The sequence below is a fragment of the Camarhynchus parvulus genome, unplaced genomic scaffold, assembly GCF_901933205.1.
Source record: "Camarhynchus parvulus unplaced genomic scaffold, STF_HiC, whole genome shotgun sequence".
NCBI lineage: Eukaryota > Metazoa > Chordata > Aves > Passeriformes > Thraupidae > Camarhynchus > Camarhynchus parvulus.
In genome coordinates this window covers 76,932-90,770 of record NW_022148281.1, presented here as the reverse complement: position 1 = coordinate 90,770, position 13,839 = coordinate 76,932, and the positions used below count along the sequence as shown (strand labels likewise).

Here is a 13,839-nt window from a genome sequence, read left to right as displayed (position 1 = left end):
AGGCAGTGCAGGAGCCGGGAACACAGCGGCCGCGCCCTCACCCAGCACACGGATCCGCTGGGATTTGCTCCTCGAGGTGAAGGGCTTCATTCTGGCCTCACAGGTCACCTCCAGCCCCCTCTCTGCGTCCTCCTCCCTCACCGGCAGGCTGAAGGGCACCGGGGGCTTTTTAAAATCCATCAGGTCCCTCCCGCCGGCCAGCACCTTCACCTGGATGTCGCTGATGGCTCCATCTGGCAGGGAGCAGCTTCCCCTCAGCTCCGTGCCAGCCTCGGTGGTGTTGGTGACGTCCAGCAGCGGCACGGGGACATCTGTGGGTGACAGCACCATTATCATGTAGCAGCAATCAGGGAATTTCTCTCTTACTGCCTGGGGACACTCGGGTTGGTGGCACCGCGGTGTCACCCGGCCCTAGCGTGGTCACTCACAGAAGACCTGGACGGTGGCGTTGGTCTGGACCTCGCTGCCGCCCAGGCGGACGGTGCAGCCCAGCCGGACGCTGCCCTCCTTGCTGACCGTGACCGTGGCCGTGGCCTGGCGGCCGTCCTGGCTCAGCACCACCGGCCACGTGCGGTTGTTGGCCGTGATGGTGACGTTGGCGGCGGGGACGGCGCGCCCGATGCTGCAGGTGACGTTGAACGGCTTCTTCGGCTTTGGGTCCGAGGCTGACAGGGACACGAGGGGACCCTCGGGGGGCACTGGAACGGCGAGGGGACACTGGGGTCAGCCATGGCAGGAAAATGGGGAAAACAGCAGGAAAATAATGGGGGAAATCAACAGGAAAAGTGGGGGGGAAATGGGGAAAACAGCAGGAAAATAATGGGGGAAATCAACAGGAAAAGTGGAGGGGAATGGGGAAAACAGCAGGACAACAGCCCTGGGATGGGGTGGGGTAGCTCGCAGGGGTTGTGGTGAAAGGGGCCTGAATTACAAAATCCCCGTGAAATCCCTATAAAATCAGTTTTAAATCAATGTAAAATCACTATAAAATTCCATCCCATCCCATATTAATAAATCTACCTTCTATCCCACATAGCAAATAATTCTGACTAAACCCTTTTGTCTAAAGCTTTACCTCAACAAATGGTTCATTTTCCTACCAATACATCAATTTCCCACCCTTTATCCATCAGGACACAGCCCCGGTTTGCCTCCAGAATTCCACACTTGGCCCCACACTGGGGCCAAAAATCCGAAAATCGGATCCAGCCACCCCTGAGCTCCTCCTGGAGAACGAATCCAGAAATCTGGGGTGTCCTGGGGGGGGCTTGGGGGTTCTTTGTGCACCTCACGGGGCTTCCCCAGTCAGGAATTCCCAATTCCTTGAGACATTTGGTGGGGGGAAAGGCTCCCAGGCTCATCCTCATCCCTGAATTTTGGAGTTTTCCCAGCAGAACATCCCCAGCCGACATCACCGGGCTGCTGAGGAAGCCCCTAAAATTCGGGTGAAGCTCCTCCAGGAAGCAGAGGAAACCCCCCAGGGTGACTGGGAGGACTCCAAAGTGCAGGAGAAGCAGAGAAAAAAACCCCAAAAGTGCAGAGGAAACCCCCAAAAGTGCGGAAGAAACCCCCAAAATGGGTGAGGAATCCCCCAAAAGTGCGGAAGAAACCCCCAAAATGGGTGAGGAACCCTCCCAAAATGCGGAGGAATCCCCCCAAAATGCGGAGGAAGCCCCCGCGGGCCCTCGGGAGCCCCCCGGGCTGAGTGCCCGCCCGAGGCCGGGGGGATTCCCCGGCGGGGCCGCGATTTTCCGCCCCCCCGGAGCAGAACCGTCCCTCCCTTTCCCGGAATGGGCTCAGGAAGGGAGGGAGGGAGGGACGGGGGAAGAAAAATGCCCATGGCTTTTATGCATTTCGCAAGAATTTAACAAAATTCCCCGCTCCATCCCGCGGCGGGGACAACGACCGCGCGCGGCGGGGCCGCGACGGCTCCGCCACCGGCGGCAAACGGCGGCACGCGGGGCCCGCGCGCGCTCGTCCCCGGCACCCCCCGCCCACCCCCGGTGTCCCCTCACCTGCCACGACACCCAGGGCGCCCAGGGCCAGCGCCAGCAGCGCGGGGGCCACCATCCCGGCAGGGACAGCGGCTCCCGGTCCCGCGGGGGCGCCGGGACGCGCCGGGAACACCGGGGGCGGGGGGCCGGTGGGGGTCGGTGGGTTCAGGGTCTCTGGGTTGGATCCGGTGCCGGTCGGACCTCGGGAAGAGTCGGTTCTGGTTCTCCGGTTGGGTCGGTTCGGGTTCCCCGGGAGCACCGGGAAGGTTCGGTTCGGGGTCCCCGGGAAGTTTCGGTTCTGGTTCTCCGGTTGGGTCGGTTCTGGTTCCCCGGGAAGGTTCGGTTCGGGTTCCCCGGGCAGTTTCGGTTCGGGTTCTCCGGGAAGTTTCGGTTCTGGTTCCCCGGGAAGGTTCGGTTCGGGTTCCCCGGGATGGATCTCTCGGGGCTGCTCCGGTTCCGTCCGGGTCGGGGTCCTGGGCTTGGCTCTAGTTGCGCGCCGCAGTCCCCGTCGCCGTGTCCGTCCCTCGCTTTCTCCGTCTGTCTGTCCGCCCGCCGCCTCCCGGCCGGTCCCGCTCGCCGCTTTTATCCCCGGCCCGCCCCCGGGGATTTCCGGGGCTGCGGGGACTTCGGGCCGGGACCCGCGGGGGCTCGAGGGGCGGCCCGGGGAGGGCTCCGGCCTCTCCTGCCCCGCCCGGGACAATTTCCCTGTCCCCCTGTCCCGGGATGGGACAATTTCCCCTGTCCCCCTGTCCTGGGACGGGACAATTTTCCTGCCCCTCTTTCCCTCCTGCCCCTCTGCCACGTCCCCCTTGTCCCCTCCTTGTCACCCTTGCGGCCCCACCGTGTGCCCTCGAACCGGGGGGGGTCTCACCTTTGAGTCCCCAAGCCCTGATGTGCCACCCCCAGCTCGTGACGGGGCTGTCACCCGCCTGTCACCCACGGGGGTGGCTCCAGAGGCCACCATTGGGTGCCGGTGTCACCAGGGCTGCGACTTCCTCTATTCTGTCACTTTTTGACATCAGGGGACTTTTTGTCACCCCTGTTACCGTGGGAACATCCCTGATGTCCCCAGGGTGTCCCCAGGACGGTTCCAGCCCCGGGACATCCATCCCTGATGGCCGCAGGCTGTGCCGCGGTGTCCCCGGTGCCCGGCGGTGGCGCCCGGCCCTGCCACCCTCCCTCCTGTCACCTCCAGGCCACCAGGCCGGCTGCGGGGGGGGACGGGCCGGTGACACTTGTCACAGCCGCGGGCTTTCGCTTCTGCAGCCCAGGGGTGTCACATCCCCACCGCGCAGGGGACAGTCCCCTCCCCGCGCCACCGCCATTCCCCGGATCGCCCCTGGCCCTGGAATTTCGGGAATACCGGGAGCCTCCCGTGGGCCTGGCCGGGGTTTGGGGGGACACGGGGCACCGGGACACGGGGGGCAGGGACACTGGGGACAGGGACACGGGGACAGGGACACTGGGATGGGGGCAGGACAGGGACACTGGGGACAGGGACACTGGGATGGAATTCCAAGGACCTGGGGGAATGGGGATAGGGCAGACACAGGACAGAGCAGGGACAGCAGGGATGGCAGGGACAGGGACAGGGACAGGGACAGGGACAGGGACAGGGACAGGGACAGGGACAGGGACAGGGACAGCAGGAGCGCGCGGGTCAGGGGCAGGACGGGTGGGGACAGAGGGGACACGAAGGCGCCGCCAGCTCCCTCCGAGCGAACAGGACGTGCCACCCACACCTTCCCCCCGCAGGACGTGGCCCGGTGCCAGCGTCCCCTCGTGCCATTGTCACCTTCCGCCGGGGGCCCGGTCCCCTCCGGCCTCTTCCTGGCCCCCCGTGTCCCCCCCAGCCCCATTCGCGGCCTCTCCGTGGCCCTGTCCCCTCCTGTCCCCTCCTGTCCCCTGGTGTCGCCTCCCGGGCGGGTCAGGAAGCGGCTCCGGACCTGCCCCAGAGCCGGGAGCGATTCCCGGAATTGGCCCCTCACCTGGAAAACCGGGAAAAGCCGGAAAAAAACCGGAAAAAACTGGGGAAACCCCCAAAAATCACCGGGATCGGGACGGGCACGGCCGGGAGATCCCCCGAAAAAACAACCCAGGAGGAGGAGGAGGAGGAGGAGGAGGAGGGAGGTGCGGAATTCTAGCGGTTCCTTGCCATACGCGGACACCCAGAAAGGTCCCGGTTCCTCCCAGTTTTGCCCCAGTTCCCCCTCAGTTGGGTCCCCGGCCCCCTCAAAATTCCCAATTTCCCGATTTTTTCTCGGGATATTCCCCCAAAACCCGCGCCAGCACCCCTGGGACCCCAAGAGGACCACGGGGATTCCTAAAATTCCCCTCGGGACCCCCAAAATTCCCCCAAAACCTTGACCCCCCAGTGCAGGCATTCCCAGATTTCCCCCCGTCCCAAATTTCCCAGGAATCAGGTGAGGTCAGGATTTGTTTTTCCCGAATTTCCTCCTTTTCCGGCTCCCACCTTCCCAAGGTGTGTGAGGGGAGGGGGACACTTGGGGACATTTGTGAGGGGGGGGGACACACGCACAGATAAAAATCCCTCTGGCACCAGGACCCCGAAATTCCCGAAATTCCACCCAAAGGGACAAAACCCGTGGGAAAACCCGGGGTGAGGAGGAGGAGGGGCTGGAACAGGGTTTGAGCTCCAAAAGGGGTTGGGGTATTGGGGAGGGGGCTGGGATGGGAGCTGGATTGGGGGGAGACCCCAGAGGGATTGGGATACGGGGGGAGCCCCAAAAGGAGGTGGGAACCTCCTGATTCCACCCGAAATAAAAACAACAACAATGGAAAAAATTCTCTTTAATGGCCACAGCAGCGCCCGACGGCCCCGAATTCCTGCCCGGGGGGGGCAAATCCCGCCGGGGGGCAAATCCCGCCCGGGGGGGGCTCAGGCGGCCGGGGGGGGGTCCCGGTGGGGCAGCGAGAACGGCACCAGGGGCGAGTAGCGCGAGTCGTGCCACAGCAGCCGCTGCTCCAGGAAGGCGACGGCGTCCAGGGTCAGCACCAGCGTCTGGTGCTTGAGCAGGCTGTGCACGTTGAGCCCTGCGTGGGGACAGTTGGGGACACGGTGGGGACACGCCGGGGATGTCAGCAGGGTCCCCAGAGCGTCTGGGGGGGGTCAGAGCCAGGGATCGGGGCTCACCCAGGGCGGGGATGAGGGTGATGGATTTGAGCCCCTCGGCCGCGGCGCTGATGTTCTCCGGGAATTCATTGCTGGGGGGAAAAAGGGGTTGGGGTGTCCCCAAAGTGTCCCCAGGGTGTCACCAACGTGTCCCCAGAGTGTCACCAACGTGTCCCCCGAGTGTCACCATGTCCCCAAAGTGTCCCCAGGGTGTCACCAACGTGTCCCCAGAGTGTCACCAACGTGTCCCCAGAGTGTCACCATGTCCCCAAAGTGTCCCCAGGGTGTCCCCACAGCAGGGACACCCAGTGTGGCGTCCTCAGGCCCATGGTGATCTCTCTGTGATGTCCCCAGGGTGTCCCCAGCTTCATGAACATCCCATTCCCTTTGTCCCCAGTGTCCCCAGCCCCATCCCCAGTGTCCCCAGTGTCCCCAATGTCCCCAGTGTCCCCGTGTCCCTCTCTCACGTGTCCACCACCAGCACGGAGTGTCCCCAGCGCCGTGCCCGGGCCAGCTCCAGCAGCTCCCGGGGGTCACTGCTGGGCAGCTCCAGGCTCTCCACCACGTGCAGCTCGTCCTGGGGGACACCGGGGCCGCTGTCACCCTGTGCCCAGCCCCGGGCGTCCCCGGCCCCCCGGGCCACCCCCGTACCTGCATCAGCTTCACGCTCAGGGCCACCTTCAGCCCCAGCACCCGCACCCTCATGGGCACCATGTAGAAGTAGCTGGTGGGGCCCCGCGGGCCGTGGGCGATGCCACCTGCCAGGAGGGACCCGGTGACATCCCCGGGCAGGGGACACTGCCATGGCTGAGACTGAGGGGGGCAGCCAGGCCTGGAGTCCCCAGGGTGTCCCGGGATGTCCCCAGGGTGTCCCCAGAGACCCCAGACCAGGGGCAGCCAGGCCTGGTGTCCCCAGGGTGGTCCCCAATGTCCCCAGGGCAGTCCCAGCCACCCCCAGGACGTCCCCAGCCCCCATGTCCTTGTCCCCAGGACGTCCCCAGCCCCGTGTCCCCATCGCCAGCCCCATGTCCCTGTACCCGCCCCCCTGTCACATCCCCAGCCCGCCGTGTGTCCCCCTCCCCGCCGTGGGTGTCGCTCACCGCCCCTCCACAGCGGTGACCGCACGGAGCCGTGCCGGGCGCGCCCGGAGCCTTTCTGCCGCCAGGGCTTGCGGCCGCCGCCCCGCACCTCGGCCCGGGTGCGCACGCGGGCGTGGCTCTGGGGACAGACACACGGACATTGGGGACAAACAGGGACAGACACACGGACACGGTCACCCCTGAGCCCCCCGCCCTGCACCTCGGCCTGGCTGAGCACCTGGGTACGGCTCTGGGGACAGACAGGGGGACAAACGGGACACAAACATTTTCTGCCCCAAATCCCCCCTTTTCCCCCCCGAGCCCCCTCCCCACACTCACAATCCTCCTGAAGTTCTTCTGCCACGTGGCCACCGTGTGCAGGATGTCCAGCCTGGGGACACAGGAGGGGACACAGGAGGGGACACTGACCCAGAGCCCCCCGGGGGTGTCCCCAGCGTGTCCCCAGAGCCCCCCCGCGTGTCCCCACCTGGGGGTGACGGCGAAGACATCGGGGTGCAGGTCGGCCAGGCCCCGCAGCGTGTCCTGGGGGTGGCGCAGGGACCCCACCCAGGCCTGCACGGGGGACAGCGGGGACGGCACGGGGACACTGCAGCTCCGCAGCACCGGGGATGCCACCGGGGATGGCACCAGGGGCTCCTCTGGGGACAAGGGGACACGTGGGGACACTGGGGATGGGGACAGCGGGGACCCTCACAGGGTGGCCCTGGCATCCCCCAAAGCACGGACAGCAAGCTCTGATGTCCCCAGGGTGATTCAGGTGTCCCCAAGCCCGAGGTGGCCCTGTCCATGATGTCCTCATGATGGTCCTGGCTGTCCCCACCCACACGGCCACCCCCTCCCCGCTGTCCCCAGGGTGTCCCCAGGCCCCCCACACTGTCCCCAGCCCCGCACTCACCCCTGCGGGGCTCGGGGGCCGCGGGCAGGGCCGGGGGCGCCGTCGAGAGCTGCGGGACGGCGACATTGGGGACAATGCCCAGGGTGTCCCCAACGTCCCCGGGGTGTCGGGACCAACCGCGGGCTGAGGGGAGGGGGGACACGACCCCCGCCCGCCCCCAGCCCCGCTCCTGGGCCCGGCCCGGACCCCTGAACCCCCCCGGGCCGAGCTCCCACTTGGTACCGCCCCAACCCCGCCCCTCAGCGATGGCCCCACCCATCCACCGCCTCGGCCCCGCCCCCTCACCGCCCTCACGGCCCTGGCCCCGCCCCCACCCGGTTCCCCCCGTTCCCATCCCGGTACCGGGGCCGCTCCCGCTGCCGCTCCCCGCCCGTTCTCCCACCGGCCCGGCCCCGCTCCCGGCCCCGCTCCCGGCCCCGCTCTCACCGCGGCCCAGCCCCGGCCCCGGCTCCAGGCCCTCAGGGCGGCCGCCCCCGCGCGGATCATGGCGAGAAGGCGAGGGGCGGGGGACGGGCGCGGTGACGTCACCGCGACTTCCGGCGGGGGCGGAACGGCGGGAAAAGAGGAGGAAGGGGGGACCCCCCCCCCCCGTTTGTGTCCCCCACCCCAAATCCCCCTCCCCGGTGCCACCCCCAGTGACCCCTCCCCAGTGTCACCCCCAGTGACCCCCAACAGCGCCCGCACATCCAGCCGTCCCTGCCCAGTGCCAGTGTCCCTTGGCAGCATCACTGTCCCTTCCCAGTGCCCTCCCCAGTGTCACTGTCCCTCCTCAGTACCGCTTTCAGTGTCCTTGTCCCTGCCCAGCGCCACTTCCCAATGTCCCTTTTCCTTCCCACTGTCCTTGTCCCTCCCCAGTGTCCCTGTTCCCTCCCAGTGCCATTTCCACTGTCCCTGTCCCTCCCCAGTGTCCCTGTCCCTCCCCAGTGTCCCTGTCCCTCCCCAGTTCCCCATCCCAGCCCCACCGCCCGGTCCCGTTCCCATTTCCCTGCCCCGTTCCCATTCCTCATTTCCCATTTCCCGTTCCCATTTCCCACTCGGGGGGGCTCCACCCCGGGGGTCTCCCCCAAATTCCCACCGGGAATTCGCTGGGCCGGGATTGTTGGGACAATTCGGGAATCCTTTTTTTCCCCTTTCCCCCCACTTTTTTTCCCATCCATTTTTCCACAGCCCCGCCCGATCCCGGGGGTCCCGGGGCGGGAATTCCGCATGGATTGGGGGGGGGGGAAGGGGAGGCTCATCCCACCCACCCCAGCCCGACCCCGCGCCTGGTTCCAATTAAATCCAAATTCATCAAATCCCTTCTCCGGCCCCTCGGCCCCTCCCAGCGCTCAAAATTTGGGGATTTTTTCTTTTTTTTGGGGGATGAGGAGGAGCCCTTCCCAACCCCCCCCACCCCCAATAATTCATCCTCCCCCCCAGCCCCGAATTCCTCCCGGGACGAGCCCTGGAAAGTCCGGGAAGTTTTTCCAGCCCTCAAAAAATCCCCAAAATTGGGAAAGAACTCCCAAAATCCTCCTGGGGGAGGGAAAAAGAGCGAGGGGTTTGTCCCCCCCACCCCCTGTCGCATTTTGGGGGTGTCACCCACCCAAAAGGGGGGGACACACACGGGGGGGTTTTGCTGTTTTTTGCTGGGGTTTTTTGTTGTTTTTTGTTGGGTTTTTTGCTGGTTTTTGTGGTCCCACTCCCCATTTTGGGGGGTCCCAGCCATGGGGGGGGGTGTCACGCGGCAGGCCCGCCCCTCGGGGGGTGTGGCCCCCCAGCCCCGCCCCCCGCCCCCGCGCCCCCCCGCCCCGCTCATGCTGCGCCCGGGACGGGCGCTCAGCGCTGCCGGGACCGGCCCCGGGACCGGTAAGAGCCCAAACCCCCCCGAACCCCCCGTGCCCCCCCCGGGGGTCCCGTCCCCCCCGGGACCCCCCCGGGACCCCCCCGGGACCCCCCGCGCTGGGGAGGGGGGCACAGAACGGGACCCCCGGGACGGCCCCAAGCGTGGGGAGGGGTCTGGGGGTGTCCCCAAGGGTGGGGGGGACACACTGGGGGGTCCCCACGGGGCGGGGGGGTTCAAGTGCCACCCCCACGGGGGTGGTCCCCCCTGGCTGTCCCCCCCCCCCCGCATTGTCCCGGCCCAGCTGTTTCGGCCACGCCAACATCTGGCTCGCAGCTGGCGGGGCGCGGGGGGGTCCTGTCCTTGTGGGGGGGTCCCCAAAATCCCGGCGGTGACAGCGCCCGTCCCCGTGTCCCCCCACGTGCGTGTCCGGGCTCGGGGGGCTCGGGGGGGGCTCGGGGGCCCCTCCCGCCCCCGCTGGGCGCCGCCCCCGCGGCTAAACCCGGCTCTAAGCTCGGCTTTGTCCGCCCTGATCCAATTTGCTCCGGGATATTTCGGGATCGAGGCGCCCCCGGTGACCCCTCCCCTCCCCCAGCCGGGGGTCCCGGGGGGCTCCGGGGATGATCCCGGGGGGGGACCCCTGGCTCAGGATCCCGGAGCGATTCCCGGGGTAGGACCCTGGTCCCAGACCCGGTTCGGGGTCCTGGGGCAATTCCCGGGGCAATTCCCCGTTCGGGATCCCAGTCCCGGTCCCGGGGCAATTCCCGGGGCAATTCCCGGTTCGGGATCCCAGTCCGGGATCCCAGTCCCGGTCCCGTCCCGGTCCCGCAATTCCCGGGGCAATTCCCGGTTCGGGATCCCAGTCCCGGTCCCGGGGCAATTCCCGGGGCAATTCCCGGTTCGGGATCCCAGTCCCGGTCCCGGGGCAATTCCCGGGGCAATTCCCGGTTCGGGATCCTAGTCCCGGTCCCGGGGCAATTCCCGGGCAATTCCCGGTTCGGGATCCCAGTCCCGGTCCCGGGCAATTCCCGGGGCAATTCCCGGTTCGGGATCCCAGTCCCGGTCCCGGGGCAATTCCTGGTGCTGGATCCCGAGGCAGGATCCCGGGACAATTCCGAAGTAATTCCTGGAGCAATTCCCGGCTCGGGATCCCGGGGGCAGTTCCCAGTTTGGGGTCCCGGTTTGGGATCCCGGTTCGGGACCCCGGGGCCGTTGCTGGAGCCGTTCCCGGTTTGGGATCCCGGTTTGCCATTCCCGGGGGTCCCGCCGCCCCCGGCCCCGCCCGTTCCCCCGCTGGCTCCGCCCGGGTCCGCTCCGAGCCGGGGGCGGGCGGCCCAGGGGAAGGGGAAGCGGCGGATGCTCCGTGCCGGTTCCGACCGGCACCGGCGGCTCCTACCGGCACCGGTACGAGGCTCCGGGGGTGGCCCGGAAGGGTCCTGCGGGGATCCTGGGGGCGGCGGGAGCCTGGGGCGGTGTCCCGGCACCGGGCGCGGCTGCGCGAGGCTCCGGGCGGTGGCGGGACGGCTCCGGGACCGCTCTGGGACGGCAGCGGGGGAGCTCTGGTACCGGGACGGCTCCGGAACCGCTCCGGGACGGCAGCGGGGGAGTTCTGGTACCGGGACGGCTCGAGACCGCTCTGGGACGGCAGCGGGGGAGCTCTGGTACCGGGACGGCTGCGGGACCGCTCTGGGACGGCAGCGGGGGAGCTCTGGTACCGGGACGGCTCCGGGACCGCTCTGGGACGGCAGCGGGGGAGCTCTGGTACCGGGAGGGCTCCGGGACCGCTCTGGGACGGCAGCGGGGGAGCTCTGGTACCGGGAGGGCTCCGGGACCGCTCTGGGACGGCAGCGGGGGAGCTCTGGTACCGGGACGGCTCTGGGACCGCTCTGGGACGGCTCTGGGACGGCGCTGGAGCAGTTCTGGTACCGGGACGGCTCCGGTGGCTCCGGGGCGGCTGCGGGGCAGCTCCGGGACCGGGACGGCTCCGGGACGGCTCCGGGAGAGCTCCGGGACCCGGACGGGACCGGGGGGGCTCCGGGACCGCACCAAGACGGGAGGCCACCGGGACGGGACCGACACCGGTACCGGGATGCCACCGGGACCGGGGGGGCTCCGGGGCTCCTTCCCCCGCCAACCCCGGCCCTCGGTCCCGTCCGGACCCTCGGGGGTCCCGCACCGGCAGGAACGCGGGGGGCTCGGGGGGGGGGAGCCCTTACCGGGGGTCCCGCCTCGAAATCTGGGGGGACGGGACGCGGAACCGGGGGTGGAGGGAGGACACGGGGACCTGGCGGTGACAGCCCCGGTGTCCCCACCCCGCGCTTTCCCAGCCCCCCGGGGCGCCCCGCCCCATTGCCCCCGGGATGTCTGTCACCTCCTGCCACCCCAGTGGAAGGACACAGGTGACAGCAGGTGGCACCTGGGGTGTCCAAAGGTGACAATGGGTGTCACCATCCATGGGGACAGGGCTGGGGGTGGCTCTCAGCACAGCTGGGGGGACACAACTGGATGACACTTGGGCGTGACAAACAGGGTGTGACACCGGCTGTCACCCCAGGGTGTCCCTGGTGGCACAGAGGTGACAATGGGGTGACATTGCTGTCCCCAGGAGCCATGTCCCGGCGGCGCTGAGCCTTGGGTCACCCCAGGGTCTCCTTGGTGGCACAAAGGTGACATTTCTGTCCCCAGGAGCCACGTCCCGGCGGCGCTGAGCCTTGGGTCACCCCAGGGTCTCCTTGGTGGCACAAAGGTGACATTTCTGTCCCCAGGAGCCATGTCCCGGCGGGGCTGAGCCTCGGGTTACCCTGGGCTGTCCTTGGTGACAATGAAGTGACATTTCTGTCCCCAGGAGCCATGTCCCGGCGGCGCTGAGCCTCGTCCTCCTCTCCGCCCCTTCCACCACCATGGGGAGCATCTACAAGGAATATTGGAACCGCGACAAGATCCGCGAGCACTACAACTTCACCAAGGGCGACGGGGGCGAGGCGGCGGCGCCCTCGCGCTGGGTGGGCTCCGTGCTCATCGTCGTGCTGTGCTGCTTCATCGTGCTGGAGAACCTGCTGGTGCTGGTGTCCATCTGCCGCAACAAGCGCCTGCACCTGGCCATGTACATCTTCATCGGCAACCTGGCGGCCTCGGACCTGCTGGCCGGCGCGGCCTTCATGGCCAACACGCTGCTGTCGGGCAGCACCACCTTCAGCCTGACGCCCGTGCAGTGGTTCGTGCGCGAGGGCACGGCCTTCGCCACGCTGGCCGCCTCGGTGTTCAGCCTGCTGGCCATCGCCATCGAGCGGCACGTGGCCATCACCAAGGTGAAGGTGTACAGCAGCGACAAGAGCTGCCGCATGGTGCTGCTCATCGGCGCCTGCTGGGTGATCGCCGGCGCCGTCGGCAGCCTGCCCATCATGGGCTGGAACTGCATCAGCGACCTGGGCGACTGCTCCACCGTGCTGCCGCTCTACTCCAAGCGCTACGTGCTCTTCGTCACCACCATCTTCACGCTCATCCTCATGGCCATCGTGGGGCTCTACACGCGCATCTACTGCATCGTGCGCTCCAGCCACGCCGAGATCGCCGCGGCGCAGACGCTGGCGCTGCTCAAGACCGTCACCATTGTGCTGGGCGCCTTCATCGTCTGCTGGCTGCCCGCCTTCATCATCCTCCTGATGGACGCCTCGTGCCCCGTGCGCGCCTGCCGCGTGCTCTACAGCGCCAATTACTTCTTCGCCTTCGCCACGCTCAACTCGGCGGCCAACCCGGTGATCTACATGCTGCGCAGCAAGGACATGCGCAGCGAGTTCCTGCGCGTGCTCTGCTGCTGCGGCCGCACCCGGGGCCGTGGGCAGCCCCCCGGCCGGGCGGGGGTCCCGCTGCGCACGCCCAGCTCGCTGGACAGGGGCCCGGCCGGCCCCGCGGCCGAGCTGCCCACGGCGCCGCTGACCCGCGAGTGCACCACGTCCGTGTGAGGCTGGGAGAGGGCTGGGGGTGATGCTGGGGGGCTTGGGGGTGCGGTGGGGGGTCAGGGGACGCTGTGTGGACACCCCATGGACCCCCCATGGACACCCCTTGGACACCCCATGGCCACCCTATGGCTTCATGGACATCCCATGGACACCCCGTGGACACCCCACGGACATCCTGTGGACACCCCACGGCCTCAAGGCCACCCTGTGGATACTCCATGGACACCCCATGGTCACCCTGGGGCCGCCCCACTGCCACCCCATGGCCACCTTGGGGACACGCCATGGCCACCCCAAGGTCACCCCATAGCCCCACAGCCACCCTGTGGATGGACACCCCACGGCCTCATGGACACCCCAAGGCCATTCTATGGCCCCTTGGCCACCCCACGGCCACCCTGGGGCCGCTGCACGGCCACCCCAAGGCCCCACGGCCTCGTGGACACCCCACGGCCGCCCCACGGTACGAGCGGCGCGGTTCCTCGCGGTTCCTCGCGGTTTCCCCAGGTACGGACGCACACCTGGCCCCCCCGGGGCCGTCCCCGCTGTCCCCGTCGTTGTCCCCGCGGGCGCTCCGTGTGCCCGGACACGCGTGGGGCCCTTCCCACGCCCTGCCCGAGCCCCGGGGCCGCCGCCGGACCTGTCGGGCGAGTACCGGGGCCCCTCCCGGCCCGTGGGCGGCTCCCGCCGCGTTCCCGCCGGGACAGACCGGGATCAACCCGGGGACCCCCGAAATAAACCGGGATCAACCCGGGGACCCCCGAAATCCGGGATTTTCCCCGCGCTGGTGCGCGGGGCTGGGGGCTCATCCCAGTGCGGCCGGATCCGCCGGGATCCCCCCCGAAATCCCCGGGATTTGTCCCAAAATCCTCCCCCCGTTGTATTAAACGATTTTTTTTTCCAACTGTTTCTGCGTCTTCCCCCAAATTTTGGTGT

At 68.1% G+C, this 13,839-nt stretch overlaps 2 protein-coding genes across 6 annotated transcripts; one reads left to right on the top strand and one right to left on the bottom strand.

Annotated features, from left to right (window-relative positions):
• Positions 1-4,796: 4,796 nt before the first annotated feature.
• MRPL4 (mitochondrial ribosomal protein L4) lies at positions 4,797-7,674 on the bottom strand. Its single transcript, XM_030970179.1, has 9 exons — positions 7,549-7,674; positions 7,123-7,171; positions 6,694-6,865; positions 6,546-6,597; positions 6,228-6,345; positions 5,779-5,885; positions 5,595-5,704; positions 5,149-5,219; positions 4,797-5,048 (listed from the first exon to the last, which is right to left on the bottom strand). Exons 1-9 carry the CDS (start codon positions 7,606-7,608, stop codon positions 4,894-4,896), a joined length of 894 nt encoding a protein of 297 aa, XP_030826039.1. The 5' UTR covers positions 7,609-7,674; the 3' UTR covers positions 4,797-4,893.
• Positions 7,675-8,885: 1,211 nt separating this feature from the next.
• Positions 8,886-12,918, top strand: S1PR2 (sphingosine-1-phosphate receptor 2). 5 transcript variants are annotated; one of them, XM_030970197.1, is made up of 2 exons: positions 8,886-8,970; positions 11,790-12,918. In XM_030970197.1, the coding sequence occupies exon 2, from the start codon at positions 11,845-11,847 to the stop codon at positions 12,904-12,906; it is 1,062 nt and encodes a 353-aa protein (XP_030826057.1). In that variant the 5' UTR covers positions 8,886-8,970; positions 11,790-11,844; the 3' UTR covers positions 12,907-12,918. The 5 variants fall into 5 exon arrangements, with proteins under 5 accessions (XP_030826057.1, XP_030826056.1, XP_030826058.1 ...); XM_030970196.1 differs by lacking the exon at positions 8,886-8,970 and adding an exon at positions 9,597-9,614; XM_030970198.1 differs by lacking the exon at positions 8,886-8,970 and adding an exon at positions 9,932-10,348.
• Positions 12,919-13,839: the final 921 nt, after the last annotated feature.